General features: G+C 39.7%; 1 protein-coding gene across 8 annotated transcripts in view; it reads left to right on the top strand.

Moving 5' to 3' along the window:
* The window catches only part of Ptprm (protein tyrosine phosphatase receptor type M), a 767,348-nt gene that overhangs the window by 451,953 nt on the left and 298,311 nt on the right, over window positions 1-17,084 (top strand). For all 8 annotated transcript variants that reach the window (XM_048363182.1, XM_048363174.1, XM_048363176.1 and 5 more), the window contains 2 exons: window positions 4,961-5,162; window positions 9,795-9,897. In XM_048363182.1, coding sequence (XP_048219139.1) covers window positions 4,961-5,162; window positions 9,795-9,897 — 305 coding nt within the window. The remainder of the gene's footprint in view (window positions 1-4,960; window positions 5,163-9,794; window positions 9,898-17,084) is intronic.

Genomic DNA, 17,084 nt, shown 5'->3' on the forward strand with positions numbered 1-17,084 from the left:
TTGTATTTATGGAAATCTCAATTAAAGGCCTGTTTGTTTGTTTTTGGTTTTTGGTTTTTTGTTTGTTTGTTTGGTTGGTTTTTTTTTTTTTTTTGCCAGTCCTGGGCACTGAACTCAGGGCCTGAACACTGTCCCTGGCTGCTTTTCTTTTTGCTTAAGGCTAGCACTCTACCACTGGAGCCACAGTGCCACTTCTGGCTGTTTTCTATATATGTGGTGCTGGGGAATCGAACCCAGGGCTTCGTGTATATAAGGCAAGCTCTCTTGCCACTAGGCCATATTCCCAGCGGCCTGTTGGTTATACTGGCTGTAATTACTCCCAACTCTACTCCTGGAATTTTAGTTCCTTAAACTCTTAATCCAGTGTACTGTCCATGAAACTCTCCATTTATAATTAGAAACTTAAAGGAGAAAGTGGTAGATAATTTTGGAAGATATTAGGCACTTAACTTGGAAATCAAAAGCACTATATATATGCATGGTTCGTTCCAGCTCACTTAAAATTTTAAATTTTTATTTTTATTGAAAAGGTGATGAGGGGGGGTTACAGCTACATAAGTAAGGTAATGAGTATGTTTGTTTTTATTTTTTTAATTTAATTTTGGTGTCAGGGTGATATACAGAGGGGTTACAGTTACATTCGTAAGGTGTACATACATTTCTTGTCAAATTTTTTACCTCCTCCCTCATTTTTCTTCCACCTTCCCTCCCCCTAGTTCTTCCTCACCCTGAGTTGTACAGCTAATTTTCAACATAGTGTCTTGTGTATATAGCTGTTGCATTGGTTCACCCTTTATCCTTTGTCTCAATACTTTGATGTTCCCCTTCCCTTCCCTAATCCAGATAAATGAACATACAATACCCAGGGTACCAAAGCCAAATACAGTGACAACGGATAAACCATAGGAAAGAAAACTATTTCTTCATATAGTACATTCAAAATAACAACAATGAAAAACTGATTGTTTCCAAATCTTGGCGTTCATCTTGCTTAGCTTAGTCTTAAATGATCACATGTACATAGCTATTGAGCTAAATCATTGTTACCTCATCCCTCATTTTCTCCCACCTACTCATCCCTGTTCCCTCCCACCCCCAAGTTGCAAGGTTCATGTCCAATGTAGTAACAAGCGGATGTCAATGTTGCATTGGTTCATCCTTTGTCCTGCTGTTTCTGTGATTCCCTTTCCCTTCCACAGATCAATTAATCTTATATGCAAGACACAAGTACAGAGAACTACGAGAAGTTAAAAAGAAAAAAAAAACCTGCATATAGGACATAATAAGAACCTCTTGTTTCCATATCTTAAAGGTCATGTTGATACGCTTCATTATATATGGTCCTAGGCACTCAGCAATTAGGTTATTGGGTCTCACCTAAATTTAACTTCCCCTCTTTCTCACATTTCGTTTTTGTGTGATGGTGCTTTCTCTTGGGCATCTCATATAATCACTCAGATTCCTACATGGTATCATCGCCTTTACAGAGGCTTCATTAAAATGTCCTCACCCTCATTCAGCAAACATGTGTAGGTGTAAAGCCTTCCCAAACTTCCCTTCTGGGAGCTTCCCTGCTGCCTCTTCCACTGCCAAGTACTTAATAGGCACTTAATCAGCATTTGCTGAATGAACAATTGAAAAAGAAGCTTGGAAGGGATGCGTTGCCTGTGGATTTGAGTATGGCCGTGCACAGTGGTACCTTGAACATCACTGTCAGGCAGACCGCAGCTGCTGGCTGCCTGTGGCCTCTGGGACAAGCTGTGGAGTTACGGAAGTTAGCTTTCCTCTAGGCCTCAATCTCACTCAGGATTCAGCCACCTAGGTCTCTGTGAGTAATTTCGGGGGTGGGGTGGGGCGGATGGGAATGGGGATGGAGCCGTGAACTTTCTGACACGAGTACATGTATTAGAGGTGAGGAAGAGGATTCATAATTGTTAGGAGGGCATGAATTATCATATTCATGCACTTTGTAGGGACAAAGGGAGAGAATTTGTCATTTTTTACCAGATTGTTAAGGGCTGTGTCTAAAGACAGATTAGAACCCCCAGCGAAGTTTGTCCTGGGCTTCATGACCATAGGCAACTCCAGCTCATCCACCCTGGGGTGAGGAGTCTTCTGCTTCATAGTCTACACTGGTAGAGCAAGGATTCTGCTTGCCTGGGTATAAAGGTTTTACATGAGCACAGGTAAAGACGTGCTTTTCTCAGGAGTCTTTTTAGGAAATATATACTGAGTGCTGAATATTTGCTGATCACAATGGAATCAGAAAGAATAAGACATCAGTCATTCCTCGAGAAGGAGATATAATTACACGAAATGTTCTGATTCCTCTGACATACTTAAATTGTGATTTAAGACTAAGCAAGAGATTTTACTGCATCTTTGACTCATCTCCCAGTGAAGGATATAAGCAGTTTCAGCTGCAGGCATTAGCTGACCAATGTGATTAGTAAGCCAGTCTTGAAAAGACTATAAATAAGCAAAACTGGGACTCTGGCCTGAGGTATAGGTAGACACCTGTGTATCCTTGTCTCACCTGAACTCTGCAACATCTCTGAAAACATTTCCCAAATGAATTTCCTTCCTTCTTACCTATATTTCATGTAATCCTAACGGCAACATCTTTGAAAACATTTCCAAAATGAATTTCCTTTCTTCTTACCTATATTTATTTCATGTGAGCCTAGCTGTACTACTCAGGAAGCTGAGGTCTGAGGACCTGGGTCCAATCTAGTATGGTCAGACAAATCCAAGAGAGGTGACTCAAGTGATAAAGTACCAGTCTTGAGCAGAAAAAGCCAAGCAAAAACATGAGGTCCTGTATTCAAGCTATATAACTTCTGGGAAAAACAACCAGCCAAACCCCAAAAAAGTAGAGAACTCGTAAAGAGGGGGATTGCACAAGCAAAACCTGGGCCACAGAACAGAGGGTAACATAATGCAGTGTGATTTATTCAGTAGTCTGGAGAAGCAGGTGAAAATGGAAGCAAAGGTGCCCAGACTTCGTTGGGTGTGCCTGTATGAGCCCTTAGTTTCTATTCAAGGCAGTAAAATGAATGAAAAGACGAACATCACCCTTGTAGGCAGTGCTCACCCTCAATGCAATTAAATAGTATCCTAAGTGCTGGACTGCTTCTTCACCTCCCCATACCAGGGGCTGTGCAGTGCCTGAATCACAGGTGATACTCCTGCTCAGAACACAGCACTAGGAAGGTTAGGGGCTCTCAGCAAAGAGGCTTTGAATGCGTGAATGAGTGAGTGAAAGAATGAGTAAAGTTTGAGGAGAATTTATTCTGCCTCGTTGCACACTTCCTCCTTGGAGCTACCTTTTTCTATGGAGGATCCAGAATGGGGAACTAAGGAAGCAAGTGAGGGCATGGACGTTTGTATTGCTGAGCTCCCTCCCCTAGCAGATCTAGTCTTGTACTGTGTAAACTTCCTTCACCTTGAGTGGAAAGTCTACTACAGGGTTAACAGATTTCCTGCCTCACTCTGATGGTATCATTCACTCCAGTGATTAATGTATACATCAGGTATTTTTCTTGCCAGAGCTCAGTCGAGTCAATCTAAATATTCTTTCAGAGAGGTCTTCTTAATTATAATGACATGGTATAAACATAAGAAGAAAGAATGTCAATTATCACTCTGTATAATAACAGTGCTAGTGTTCATGCACATAAATTATGAGTAAGTTTACTTATTTAGAAGCAAGGAAAGTGCTCAGTTTTGCAATTTAAAACTTTTGAATATGCCACATTTAAAAATTATATCATTACAACCAGTAGAAGTTAGTAATCACCCCTGAAGTACATGTTCCTGAATAGTTGATGAACTCATCCTGAAATTCTTTTTTTAAAAAAAAAATCTGTTGAAAAGGCAAAATTTAAAGGCACCTATGTTTTATTTATTTTTTAAACATTCCAGACTTATCCAGCCCACGAAAACAGGATATGTAACAAATACAATCAAAATTGCTAGAGGTATATCTGCTAGTATGCCCCTTTCCAGTCATGCATGCTGATTTAAGTTAATTTTTTTTGCCAGTCTTGAGGCTTGAATTCAGGGCCTGGGCACTGTCCCTGGCTTCCTTTTTGCTCAAGGCTAGCACTCTACCACTTGAGCCGCAGTGCCGCTTCCAGCCTTTTCTGTTTATGTGGTGCTGAGGAATCAAACCTAATGCTTACTACATGCTAGTCAAGCACTCTACCTCTAAGCCACATCCCCATCCCTGATTTAAATTGTTATGAATTAAAATAAAATGGAATTCTTGTTTCCTTCTACTCAGGAGCCACATTTCAAGCACTCCGTTGTCACACATGGCTTGTGGATGCCATATTGAAGTGAACGGTGCTGAAGAGAACATTTCCATCACAGTGGGAAGTTCTGTTGGACAGTATTGTACTGGAAGAAAAATGACTGTGACCCCAAATGAGCACTCGGTTCAGAGCCCTGAGAGCTACTGGCATGAGTGTAGGGTTTATTTTTAGAGCAGACAACTTTGCCCACAGTGATTGAAAATACTTAAATGTGTCCTTGTTCCTAGTAAACAATAATCCTATTTAGTGCTAAATCAAATCATGGCCACTAGATTAGAGATGAAGCCTTTCATGCTTCTTATCTCTGAGCTAGTTGTCTTGTTTTGTTATTTTGTTCTAAATCAGCTGTTACGTGGTTTTATAAAACTGACACTTGGAAAACAAAGAACTTTAAGGTATCAGCTTACATCTGAACTTATCCTTCACACTCTCCTCTACTGGCTTTAAGTTCCTCTGTGAAGGAGAAAACTCCTCACAGGTTTGGCTGAGCTGCTGCTCCATTCTGTGGATTCTGGATTTGAAGAGTGAATGTAGAAGGCAGTTTCCAACACAGGGTCTGACGGTGCAGAAGGCTATGGTGGATAAATATGCAGCCTAGGTCCACCTGCTACAGGGATTTCATCACATCCTTATTCTCTTTGCAGATTGTCTACAAAGCAGTCAGTTCATTTGATCCAGAAATAGATTTATCCAATCAAAGTGGAAGAGTTTCAAAACTAGGAAATGAAACTCATTTTCTGTTTTTTGGACTGTATCCGGGGACCACGTATTCCTTCACCATCCAGGCAAGCACGGCTAAGGGCTTCGGACCTCCTGCAACAAACCAGTTCACAACCAAAATATCAGGTATTATACATTCATGGATTATGCTGTGTTTTTCATCAGAAGCAGAAATTTTGTACTTTTACGTTCCTGATGTCCCAAACGCCAAGCTTGAGTCAAGTACCAGTGGCTTGTGCCTCTAACCCTAACTACTCAGGAGGCTGAGATCTAAGACTCACCATTCAAAGCCACCCCCAGAAGGAAAATATATAACACTCTTATCTCTATTTAACCAGCAAAGTGCCAGAAGTGAATGTGTGGCTCAACTAATGGGGCACCAGCCTTAAACAAAAAGCTGAGGGACTAGCTCCATACCTCCCCACCTCCAAGCCAAGCTTGCATCACAAACTTATCTTAGTCAGACACACACACCTCTGGATGCCTGACCCTCACACTTAAGGCATTAGGTGAAATATTCTAAGTATTTTATCAGTTGAGAGCGTAAAGTCCTCCTGTGTTAAACAAGGGCCAGTTAGAGCAGTCTGCCCTGAAGGACTTGGAGATGAGGCAGGAAGTTCCCTTAAAGCACCTTGATCCTCTTTGTAATCTCAAGACAGCAGAGCAGCAATGTTGGGAAAATGTGTGTCATGCTTGAGCCATGAGCTCAGGAGAAGAGCAGCCTGCCTTGGAACTTTTGCTGTTAGTAGTTTTCCATCTTGCAGAGAGTGGCTCCATAGAGGTTAGCACCAGGCACTTAGGGCCCCCAGCTTTCTGCTGGAAAGAGACTTGATTATATCATCCAACAAAAGATATAATTTGGGAAATATTTCTGGGCATGTTCAACTGTGCATAATATGTCTTTGTACTTCAGACTGGAGGAAATGAAGTTGCCATCTGGTATGGTATATATGTAACCACAATAAACAGATTTGTTTTATTTTTTCCCCTTTTTAAAATTTTTCCTCCATCCTTTGGATGGGAATGGGAAAATATTTAAGGGTTGTCTTGTTTTGTCTGTTTGGTTGGTTGGTTTTCTTGTTTTTTGTATGTGCAGAGAAACTGGCTAGAAGTCAGGGTCTGGGCACAATCCTTTAGCTTTTTATCTCAAAGCTGGCTCTCTACCACTTGTGCCACAGCTCTACTTTTGGAATTGTTTTCTTTGTTTGGGGAAGTTTGCAGGGGGAGGGGAGGGAGAGGATAGTGATTAAGTGGAACTAAGAGTATCATGGGCTTCCTGCCCGGCTGGCTTTGAGTCATGATCCTCAGAGCTCAGCCTCCTGATGTAGGTGTGAGTCACTAGCACCTGGAAGTATTTGAGTTTTGACTTTGTTTTCTGTTTTGTGAGGAATTATCTTAGTCTGTTGTCTCTGTCACTTGGACAAAATACCTCAGAAAGAACAACTTAAAAGAGGAAACATTTGTTTTGGCTATTTTGGCTGTGGTTTCTGAGGTCTCAGTCCATGGTTCATTGGTCCTGTCACGTTGAGCCTGTGAAGAGACTGAACATCATGGGGAGAACACATAGTGGAGCCAAGCCACACTCTCATCATGTTGGCTGGGAAGCAGAGAGATGGTTCTGGGACAAGGCATATCCTTAAAAGGCGTCTCCCGGTGACTGCTCCCTCCAACTGATGGCCCATTCAGCCCTGTATGACCCAACCACCTCTCAATAGTGCCATCAGCTGGTACCAAGCCTTCAACACAGGAACCTTTGGCATTTTATATCCAAGCCATAAACAGGTAGGAGGAGCAGGAGGAGAGTGAGTGGAGGTATCATCCACTGTCACAACAGCAATATTCTGCCCAATTTTGTTATCTATTGCCCTTAATTCTTAGCTTTATAAAAGTATTTGTTTGGAATAGAAAGGAAGGAATGTGCAGAAGTAGACTATTATCAGTGGTCTGCTAGGTTGTGAGGGAGAACATTTTGAAATCTTTCTTTTAACTAATTATAAATCATACTTATTCATTGGAAGACCAAGCTTTTCAGCACAAACTTGACTGAAGATTTAATGCATATTTGATATCCAATGTGAAGCACCTGGTTTTGTGAATTTAAAAAGTAGGGGAAAAGTCAACCTTATAGGTTAAAAATGACAGAAGTGGTACAGGTAAATGATCAGAAAAACCACTGGATGTGAAGTCAGAAGATTTGGGTTTTAGCTCTGATTACTTATGTACTTCCTCTCTTATCTTAATAGAACAAATATGTTCCTTAAAGTGAGAGCATTATGATACTTATCAAGATATTAAGATATTAACTAATGCATCAATTTGTCATGGGAACTTAGGAAGTATACGCCAATTTGTATGCCCCTAAGTAATTTTAAAATATTTCTCCAGTGGAAAACATATTTCAGTAATCATTTTAATGAAGGTATTCTTTTACCAAAAAATATTCCCTGTGCTCATATTTATTCATTCAAAATTCCAACCGTACTGAATCTGGCCACTGCTAATACTTGGAGTTCATATAACTCTGTCCAAAAGAAAGGAAACTTGGCATTTTAGTTAGCCTATACAGGCTCAAGAGTAGCGATTTGATTTTTCTAATATTAAAAAAGTTGCCAGGTACGAGTCCTTGCTACTCAGGAAGCTGAACCAAGAGGATTACTAATGCCTAGGAAATAAGGGCCAGTCTGGGCAAACAGCGAGACCTCATCTCGAAAAAAGAAAAAAAATAGGTACAGTGCATGAGATTTACATTCTGTTTTCATGGATCTGAGAGAAGGAATTGGCCTCACACCAAGGTATAATTCTGTGTTAGGATTTGGAGTTAATTTTGAATACAGAGAAAATTTGTTAGGCAAAACTAAGGAACAAATCATGTCTATTACATAAAAGCATTTTTATATATCATTGAAGAAGAGCTGTTTCTGGAAGAAAGGAAAGATCTCCAGATTGTCCATCACAGACATCTTCCGGTGGGTGAAGAAAACAGCAATCCCCTTCTGCCCACACACCACAGATCCGCTTGGTGATTTGTCTTGTCCATAGTAGGGCGTAATTACTGAAAAGAGGTGGTACTGCCTTATGGTGAGAAGAAAGAATGCCGGCAAATGGCCTGGAAATTGCTTTCACTTTGGGAAGAGAACTAATATTTGTGAAATTCTATTTGCCTGCAATGCTCTCTCTTTGTCTCTCTGTTACTTTGAACTGCATAACTGGAGAATAGTTTCTCATCCTCTGAGATGCCTAACTCTGAAGCTCCCAAGATGCTGATTGAACTGAAGTTGTTACATTGATTAGAACAAAATACATCCAAAAGTCAAATTCAGTAGATCATTTTTCAGTTCCCATGTGTGTCTGCTGCATTCTTTCCTGAGCACCCACAACCTGGTTATTTCCAGCTCAAACTGTTACAGAGTCCAGGGAGGGGATTCCTGGTCTCTCCTTAGAGTCTACCACAGGGAGACAGTCTCAAGTAAAGATGGCTTTATTGGGGAAGTAAAAAGTGAACTGACAAGCCAGGGACCCAGAACTGACTCAGGAGCTAAATCTGCGACCCTGTCCAGCCTTGGGGGTGGGCTTATAAAGGCAAAAACCACAATGCAGGTGGTCAGGCAGATTATATAATTTTAGTACAGCAACAGGGACTTTCCACATAGGGCAGTTTCAGCATTTTTTAAAAAAATATGAGCAGACATGATACACTTCTCAAAATTTGAGCCATTTGCAAACATGCAGACATCAGCTATTTTTTTTTTTTTTTTTGCCAGTCCTGGGGTTTGGACTCAGGGGCTGAGCACTGTCCCTGGCTTCTTTTTGCTCCAGGCTAGCACTGTGCCACTTGAGCCACAGCACCACTTTTTGGCTGACATCGGCTATTTTTTTTGAGGGGGGATGTGTTCACCAAAAATAACATTTAAACAACAAGTTAGTTAATTCTTTTCAATTTCCGAGGGCAGGGGAGCTCTCAGTGAATTCAGGATGGAATCAGTCTTGCTCTCCTCAATACCACAAAGTCCCATGGGCCTGTACCATTTTCCTTAAACTTTAGGAGGGTTCTTGGTGGTGGTGGTACTTGAACTCAGGGCTTGGGCACTGTCCCTGAGCTTTTTCCCTCAAGGCTAGCCCTCTACCACTTTAAGGCACAGAGCCACTTCTGATTTTCTGGTTAATTGGATATATAAGAGTCTCATGGACTTTCCTTCCCTGGCTGGGTTTGAACCACGATCCTCAGATCTCAGATATGAGTGGCTGGAACTCATAGGCACCGGTGCCTGGCGCAAGAGGGTTCTTTGATTTGGGAGAAACTTTGATAGATGAAGTATAAAGTTCAGTTTTATGGAACTTTTGATTATTTTCAAACTCAATATGTATTTAAAGTAAACCTTTTAGTGAATATCACATGTTTACACTACAGTGCACAGATTGCAAATTTCCAGCTTGATAAATGTTTTGACAGCACACTGCATCCATTTAGCCAGGATCCCAATCACAAAACAGAGCTTCACTAAGACTTCAGATGTGCTCCTGTACCACTCCCGAAGGACCTAAAAGATAGGCCAGTCAGTCGGTATGGGCTGGTTTTAGCCTCTTGATTTTTCAGTGTAGACAATACTCATAAACCTTGCTTGTGGCCAGTTAATAGCTGCAGTTTGAAGTAAGCATACTGAAGACTTTGTTGTGTGTTTGTTTTCGTTTTTTGTAAAAGAATAAATTACAATGATAAACCAGAAATAATATGTCTACCATCTCATGCTTTTTCCCCAGCACCATCTATGCCAGCTTATGAACTTGAGACACCTTTAAATCAAACTGACAACACAGTGACAGTCCTACTGAAACCTGCTCAGAGCAGAGGCGCCCCTGTCAGGTATGGAGCGGGGGCGGGCTCTAGAGAAGAAAACAAAACAAGAGTTCTTTCGCCAATGTTTTTCCTTGGGATTTTCTACAAACTTCAATCTGCATGTACAGCCCTGTCTTTATTAGCTTTTGTTGAGGAAAATGACAGAGGAAAATGCAAGGTGTGGAAGTTTTGTTCATTCTCATAAAAGTAAATTGTTGTTTGGCAGCTAAGGAACAAAACCCTGGTCTGTGGAGGAGGCCTTCACTCCCCACTGGTGACTGCTTGCCACAGTTCTGTTGCACAAAGACAGACAACATTTTTGTCTTGAGCTCCGCTCTCCTCTCCACCTCTCCCCTCCCTCCTTAAGTAGACCTTTGAATATGTTTATTTGGAGCTTTATATCATTTAACTTCAGTAAATTGACTACTCAAATATTTAATATATAATTTATTATTTAATGTAGAATATTTAATGTAGAATTATTCTCATAATTCTTTTATTTGAACCTAGAGTACTTCATTTTTGTTATTCATTTATTTATTACCTGTACTGAGGTTTGAGGTCAGAGATTTGTGCTTGCAAGGCAGGTACTCTACGACTTAAGTCAGGCCTCCAGCTCATTTTGCTGTGGTTACTTTTTTTTTTTTGCCAGTCCTGGGGCTTGAACTCAGGGCCTGAGCACTGTCCCTGGCTTCTTTTCTCACTCAAGGCTAGCACTCTACCACTTGAGCCACAGCGCCACTTCTGGCCATTTTCTGTATATGTGGTGCTGGGGAATCGAACCCAGGGCCTCATGTATACGAGGCAAGCTCTCTTGCCACTAGGCCATATCCCCAGCCCCATGCTGTGGTTACTTTTGAGAGGTAGTCTTGCTTTTGAATTAAGCTAGCTGGGACCATGATCTTCTTTTACACTACCTAATATAGCTGAGATAATAGGAATGCACCACTGCATTCTTTTCATTGGTCTCAATGAGGTCTTAAAAACATTTTGCCTTAAACCATGATCCTACTGATCTCTTTTTTTTTCTCAAATTTTTATTATCAAACTGATGTACAGAGAGGTTACAGTTTCATACGTTAGGCATTGGATACATTTCTTGTACAGTTTGTTACCTCATCCCTCATTCCCCCCCTCCCGCCTCCCCCTTTCCCTTTCCCCCATGAGTTGTTCAGTTCATTTACACCAAACAGTTTTGCAAGTATTGCTTTTGTAGTTGTTTGTATTTTTTTACCCTATATACCACTGTTTACCAGTATACATGATTTCCAATATACTCAGTTAAAATACAGAGATAGTGTAGGTATAACCATAGGAAGGGGATACAAGAGGATCATCAATAATAGGAGCTACAGTTACAGATAGCACGTTGACAGTCTACTGATCTCTTAAGTAGTTAAGATTACAGGAATGAACCAAAAGTAACAAAGTAATGTATGCTTTTTAAAAATTTCTTTGCAGTGGAGGGTTTGGTAGTACTGGGTATTAAAGTCAGAGCATAATGCTTTGTAGGTGAGTGTCATACAGCTTGGTCCACATTAGTCCTTTTGATTTTAGTTTCCTTTTCCCATAGTGGCCCTCTGAAATACTTGTGTAGGCCAGCCTTGAACAATGAACAAAATCTTCTGTTTCCACCTTTCTACAGCCTGGATTAGCATCCCACACCACAATATCTGGCTGTTTTTGTTGTTGTTTTATAAGAGGAACAAATGTTTGTAAAGAGTATTGAGAAGTCTTTATTTGAACAGATTTAAGTTTATTACCAATATCTAGGCCCAATTTCTCATTTCATTATGATTTACATAACTAAGAATTATAAAATCCAACTTTTATAGTGAATGAATAAAATGCTTTTATTCTTCCTAGGAAGGAGCAAAAGAATGGCAGAATAATCCTGAGTATAGACTTGTCAAAAGCTTCTTAACCTGTATAAATGAAATTTCTACAGATATTTCACAGATATTTCAATATTTTACTTCTGTCATCAGAATGATTCTCTTCCACATAATCCAATATTGTGAATAGCACAAGCCAAGGTAACTTTTCCATTCACAGCTCAGGCTGTATATAGTTTTTCCCTGGTTCCTTTTAGAACTACATTGGATCACCTTCTCTCTGCACTGTTATAGGACAAACAGTTGGGTTTTTTCCAGCTGATAACATTTATACAAGTGTAAGCACATAATGCCATAAACCAAGTCATTAGTAGAGTCAGGTTAGGGTAGAATCATGGCAATTGTTATATGAAAAATCTCTAGAATTCTGTGAATTTACTCTGTTTAACTAAGCAACATGATAGCTTTTGTAAGCTTTGGAGTTTGCTGTAATAGATGCAGTTTCTCAAAACTATGAGCGAAGGCAGAGCTGAACTGTCTGGGCTTGAGACGGTGTCAGTGCTGAAGAGCTGATGTGCTTGGTTCTCCTGGGGCTGCCTGTGTAGATCTGTGCTTTATTGAATGCTTGCACTAGTCTGTGTGACCCAAGGTACACATTCCTAAGGTCTGACCACAAAACAGCTGTATTTATACCCTGGGGTCAACAGCTGTATCTGTATCCCAAGGTCAGACATTTTTACTTCAAGAAGTTCAGTGTTCATTAAATAAAAATGTACACGTAGACCATAGCCTTGGGAACATTTTCTTTGACCAGATTCAGCAATAGTAACATAGATATGATTAGTGTGTGTGGGGGGGGGGGGGTGGAATTTACTGTGAGGTATTGCAGTAACAATGGGAAAGGTTAAAGGTCACTGACTCCCAGCTGAGTGAAGCAGAAGTCCTTACCAATTCTTAAAAGTAGCCAGTTACTCTCTCTTCTCTTATGTTCTTTTTACACAGTTAAAATTTTTTTAGTGTCTTTTATCTTCAAATCCCTTTACTCAGATTCTATCCATGTCTACATATTAGACTTTTCCATGTCTAAGTTTGGAAGTAATTTCTCTTTGGGCAATCCTTCTCTCTTTTTAAAGTATCCAGTGTCTTGCAAACTACCATTCAGATTTTCTGTTCTGCCTTGGTAAGACATCCTTTTTATTTAGTTTTATGCTTTCTTTGTTGTTTGAAGTGACTTTAGCATCTTAGTAATTAGTTAACTGCAGATTTCCTCAGAGCTTCTATTCTTATTACTATAAAAAGAAAAAAGAAAATAAGAGATTGAAATGCTTATCAGAGTCCAAACTACTTGGGTGATGTCTCACTTTTACATCATTTCACCCTGCCAATCATTTCTGAAGTTCATGGACAGTGGGTTCCCATCATCACACCCTTCTAGACAGTTGTTATAACTCCCTAGCTTCCAAGTCCACTAGAATACTTCTTTGATTAAATATTATCTCATTTTTAATTGAACTTTTCAGGACCACTTTGCATTCCAACTAGATTGTTACATATTGTGTACACAGCTTTAGCATATTGAGATTAATAAATTTATTATCTGCCCATAATCCATGGTGCTGCAATCAGGATTGCAGTAAGCATAAAGGGAAAGACTTTATGGATACCACCATACCACCTCAGCAGGAAGGATACCTCTCTCTGTGGGGTGTGTGTGTGTGTGTATACATACCAACACTGGGGCTTGAATTCAGGACCTCACTTTCTTGACTGGAACTCTACCACTTAAGTCAGACATTCACTTGTAGATTTTTGCTGATTAATTGGAGTTAAGAGTCTCATGGGTTTATGTGCCTGGATTGGCTTCGAACTCCAATCCTCAAATATTAGCCTTCTGAGTAGCTAGGATTACAGGTTTAAGCCACCAGTGCCCAGCAGATGTCTATCCTAAAGTAGGCAAATTATCTTGATACAAATAAGAGAGAGAAAATTAACTCAAACTTAACTTTCAGGGTTTTTTTGTTCTCCTTCTTCTTCTGAGCAGAAGAACATATTCTCTTCAAGAGATTTATTATATAGCACAACATAATGGGACTAATTACCTATTGAAAAGATGGAAGGCCACTAGATATAGAAAGATGAGTTTGGGGGCAAAATTCATCATTCTTTCAAAATGAATGGGGTATATTACAATTCTCAGTTTCATTTAATGTTTGGAGAAAATAAGAACTCTGATTAGAAGATCATATGGACCTAGATTATAAAGCCATAATGTAGATTAAAACATTTGAACACATCTGGAAATTTGCAAAATGCACATGTAATCAAACTGCAATACAAGAAAGCTTCTCCCAAATGATAAGACAAACACTAGAAGAAAGACGGGAAAGAGATTTGAACATCTGTTTGTTCCTGGATTTTGCACAGCACTTTGTGTTCAAAAGACAGTCATTGTATGATTTCCAGAACCTGTTCTCTCAATTGATTTGATTTTGTTTGATCCATATTCATTGGAGTTGGAAATTCATTGGGGTTTGTACTTCATTTACACATTTCACTAGGTGAGGTGCTTGTATATCGATTCCACTGCAAACACTCAGCTTGGTTAAGGCAGGTTTCTGAAATTGCTTTCAGCTCTCAATGCAAATAATTGTTGTCTTTTTAATGATCAGTATATCTTCTCTGTCACATAACATTATTTAAATCTTGATGTGGCTAGCAAGAACATAAATTCCATCATTCTAGCCAGTAAACTAGATTAGAATTTTAATGTCTACACATGGTTTCAACTGTTTTCTTGAATAAGACAAAGGAGTAGTTTAATTTTCTTTTACTCATTGAGATCACTTCATTTCTCCTTCCCTCCATGGTTCATTCTGTGTAGATGCAATCCAACACAGGGAACCCTATATTCTGGCAGTGAGAGAGCAAATCTAAAAGTATAAGTATACACAAACTGTTGTGCTTTTCTTGGGCTAACAAAAAATAATCTGATTTTGTGTGTGTTTATGTATATTGCATATGTATCAAAGAAAACTAGGCAATGAAGGAATTGTGTTTATTTTCAGAAATTGTGTTTTTTTTGCATGTCCCCAACTGATCGCCAGATTGCCATTTCTAGTTAAGAGGACTCAGCACAGGAGTGCTCATTTGAGTTAGATAGGAAGTTTGACAGGGAGGAGATAATTATTGTGAGGGACATGAGATAAGCATGCATTGTGTTTTAAGAAGTTTCCTGTATTCAAAATTTCAAAATAGCCAGGCACTGATGGCTCACACCTGTAATCTCAGGAAACTGAGATCTGAGGATAATGGTTTGCAGCCAGCCTGGACAGAAAAGTCCCCTATCTCCAATTAACTACTCAAAAACCAGAAATGGCACTGTGTCTCAAGTGGTTGAGTGGTAGCCTTGAACACAAAGTGGCTCAGGGACAGTGCCCAGGCCTCAAGCCCCATAACCAACAAAAGAAGAAGAGGAGGAGAAGGAGGATGGAAGGAGGGGGGAGGGAGGAAGGGAGAGAGGGAGGGAGGGAGGAAGGAAAGAAGGAAGGAAGGAAGGGCAACTTATCTGATTGCATATAATTAATTATGGTTTAGAACATAGAGGTTATGAAGTATGAACCAGATATTGGAAAAACAAAAACAAAAAACCTTAAGCTGTAGCAATAATTTGATTTTATGTCTCTAAGCCCCCAAAAAGAGACTTTGGTTCTATTAATTCTTCTTGAACATCCTGTTCCTTTTTGGAAATAAGGGGCCATTCAGGCTACCAAATTCATGGACTGCTTCTCAATATTAAATGAGCTGCTGAATCTGTAAACATGCCAGATGTACATTGAACATCGGATACAGTTGCCTAAATGGGCTGTGCCCTCCCCACCTTGCCAATAGTCATTTGTCTTGTTTCTCTTCACATAACAAGACCACTAGAGGTTCCATATTTTTCTTCTTTTCTTCAAATCTGATATCATGAAAAATCTAATTTTGATGAAAACTTCATTATGCATTTTACAGTTTCTTAAATCAGCAAAACTATAATTAAGATTCCTAGAGAACTTCACCCCTATGGCTACCTATGTGCCTTCAAAAACTGGAGAGAGGGCATTGGGAATTGAACTCAGGTATTTGCTCTTAGGAATTGACCTTATTGGTAAGTAGTGAACTCTCTCCTGACTCTTGGAGACAATTTAGCAACTCTTAAGTTAGGTATCTCCCTGATGATGCCCGAATCACCACCTTATTATCAGCTCAGCTGACTAAACATAGCCAGAAAGCAAAAGAAATTGATCTTCTGTCTGTGGGTACTTTGAAAGATAATTTGGCAACAGCAAAATTTACAACGTGACCTATTTACAAAGTACCGGTGAGATACATCATATGTATAATGCAAGGAGTCCAATAGTAAACTCACCCTCTAAGAATCAAATTCCTCTTGCACTTCCTTAAGTGACAGAGATATTTGTGACTCATCTGCCATTGTAGGTCCACTTAGTCCTATGCTTATATTAGAATAAACTATGCTTATATTAGAATTTATTCCTTATATCCTAAAATCTCTCTTTAATTTGAACAGTGAGATTGAAAGAGTTTCATTCTGGTTAAAAGGAACCCATTAAATAATGACTTGAAAAATATTGCTTATCTCTTGTTACTTATTCACAATGAAGTATATTTTTCTATAGTGTTTTCTTGCTGGAATGGATGATTACTTTGAAAATCAAAATCCTTTAGTTGGAAAAATCTCATAATGCAAAATTGACTTCAATATTTAAAGATTCTGAAAGTCAGGCATCAGTTGCTCATGCTTATTTAAAAACAAAAAAACACCTAGCTACTTAGAAAGCTGAGAATGGGAGGATTGGGTTCTAGGCCAGCCTGAACAGAAAAGTTTGCAAGACCCTTTCTTAACCCATACCTGTCTTCGGTGGCTAGCGTCTCTGGATGGCATGGAACTGAGGGTTGCAACTCCAGGCCAGAATTGGCAGAAAAGTCTATGGGATTCTTCTATCTTCAGAGAGGAAAGCTGGAAGCAGTGTTGTACATATGTGATTCCAGTAACAAGAGGAAACATAAAATAGGCATTTCTCAGCTCACAAGCAACCTCAGCAGGAACAGGGACTCTTATCACAAAAATAACCAAGAAAAAACAGGGTTTGAGCAGGATACCAGGTGCTTAGGCCTGTAGTCGTAGCTACTCAGGAGGCTGAGATCTGATGATCGTGGTTCAGAGTGAGCCTGGGCATGAGTCCATGAGACTCTTATCTCCAATTAGCCACCAGAAAACTGGAAGTGGCACTGTGTGTGCTAGCCTTGAGCTGAAGAGCTGAGGTACAGCGCCCAGACCCAGAGTTCCAGCCCCATGACCAACAAAAAAGAAAAACA

The sequence above is a fragment of the Perognathus longimembris genome, chromosome 15, assembly GCF_023159225.1.
Source record: "Perognathus longimembris pacificus isolate PPM17 chromosome 15, ASM2315922v1, whole genome shotgun sequence".
Lineage (NCBI taxonomy): Eukaryota > Metazoa > Chordata > Mammalia > Rodentia > Heteromyidae > Perognathus > Perognathus longimembris.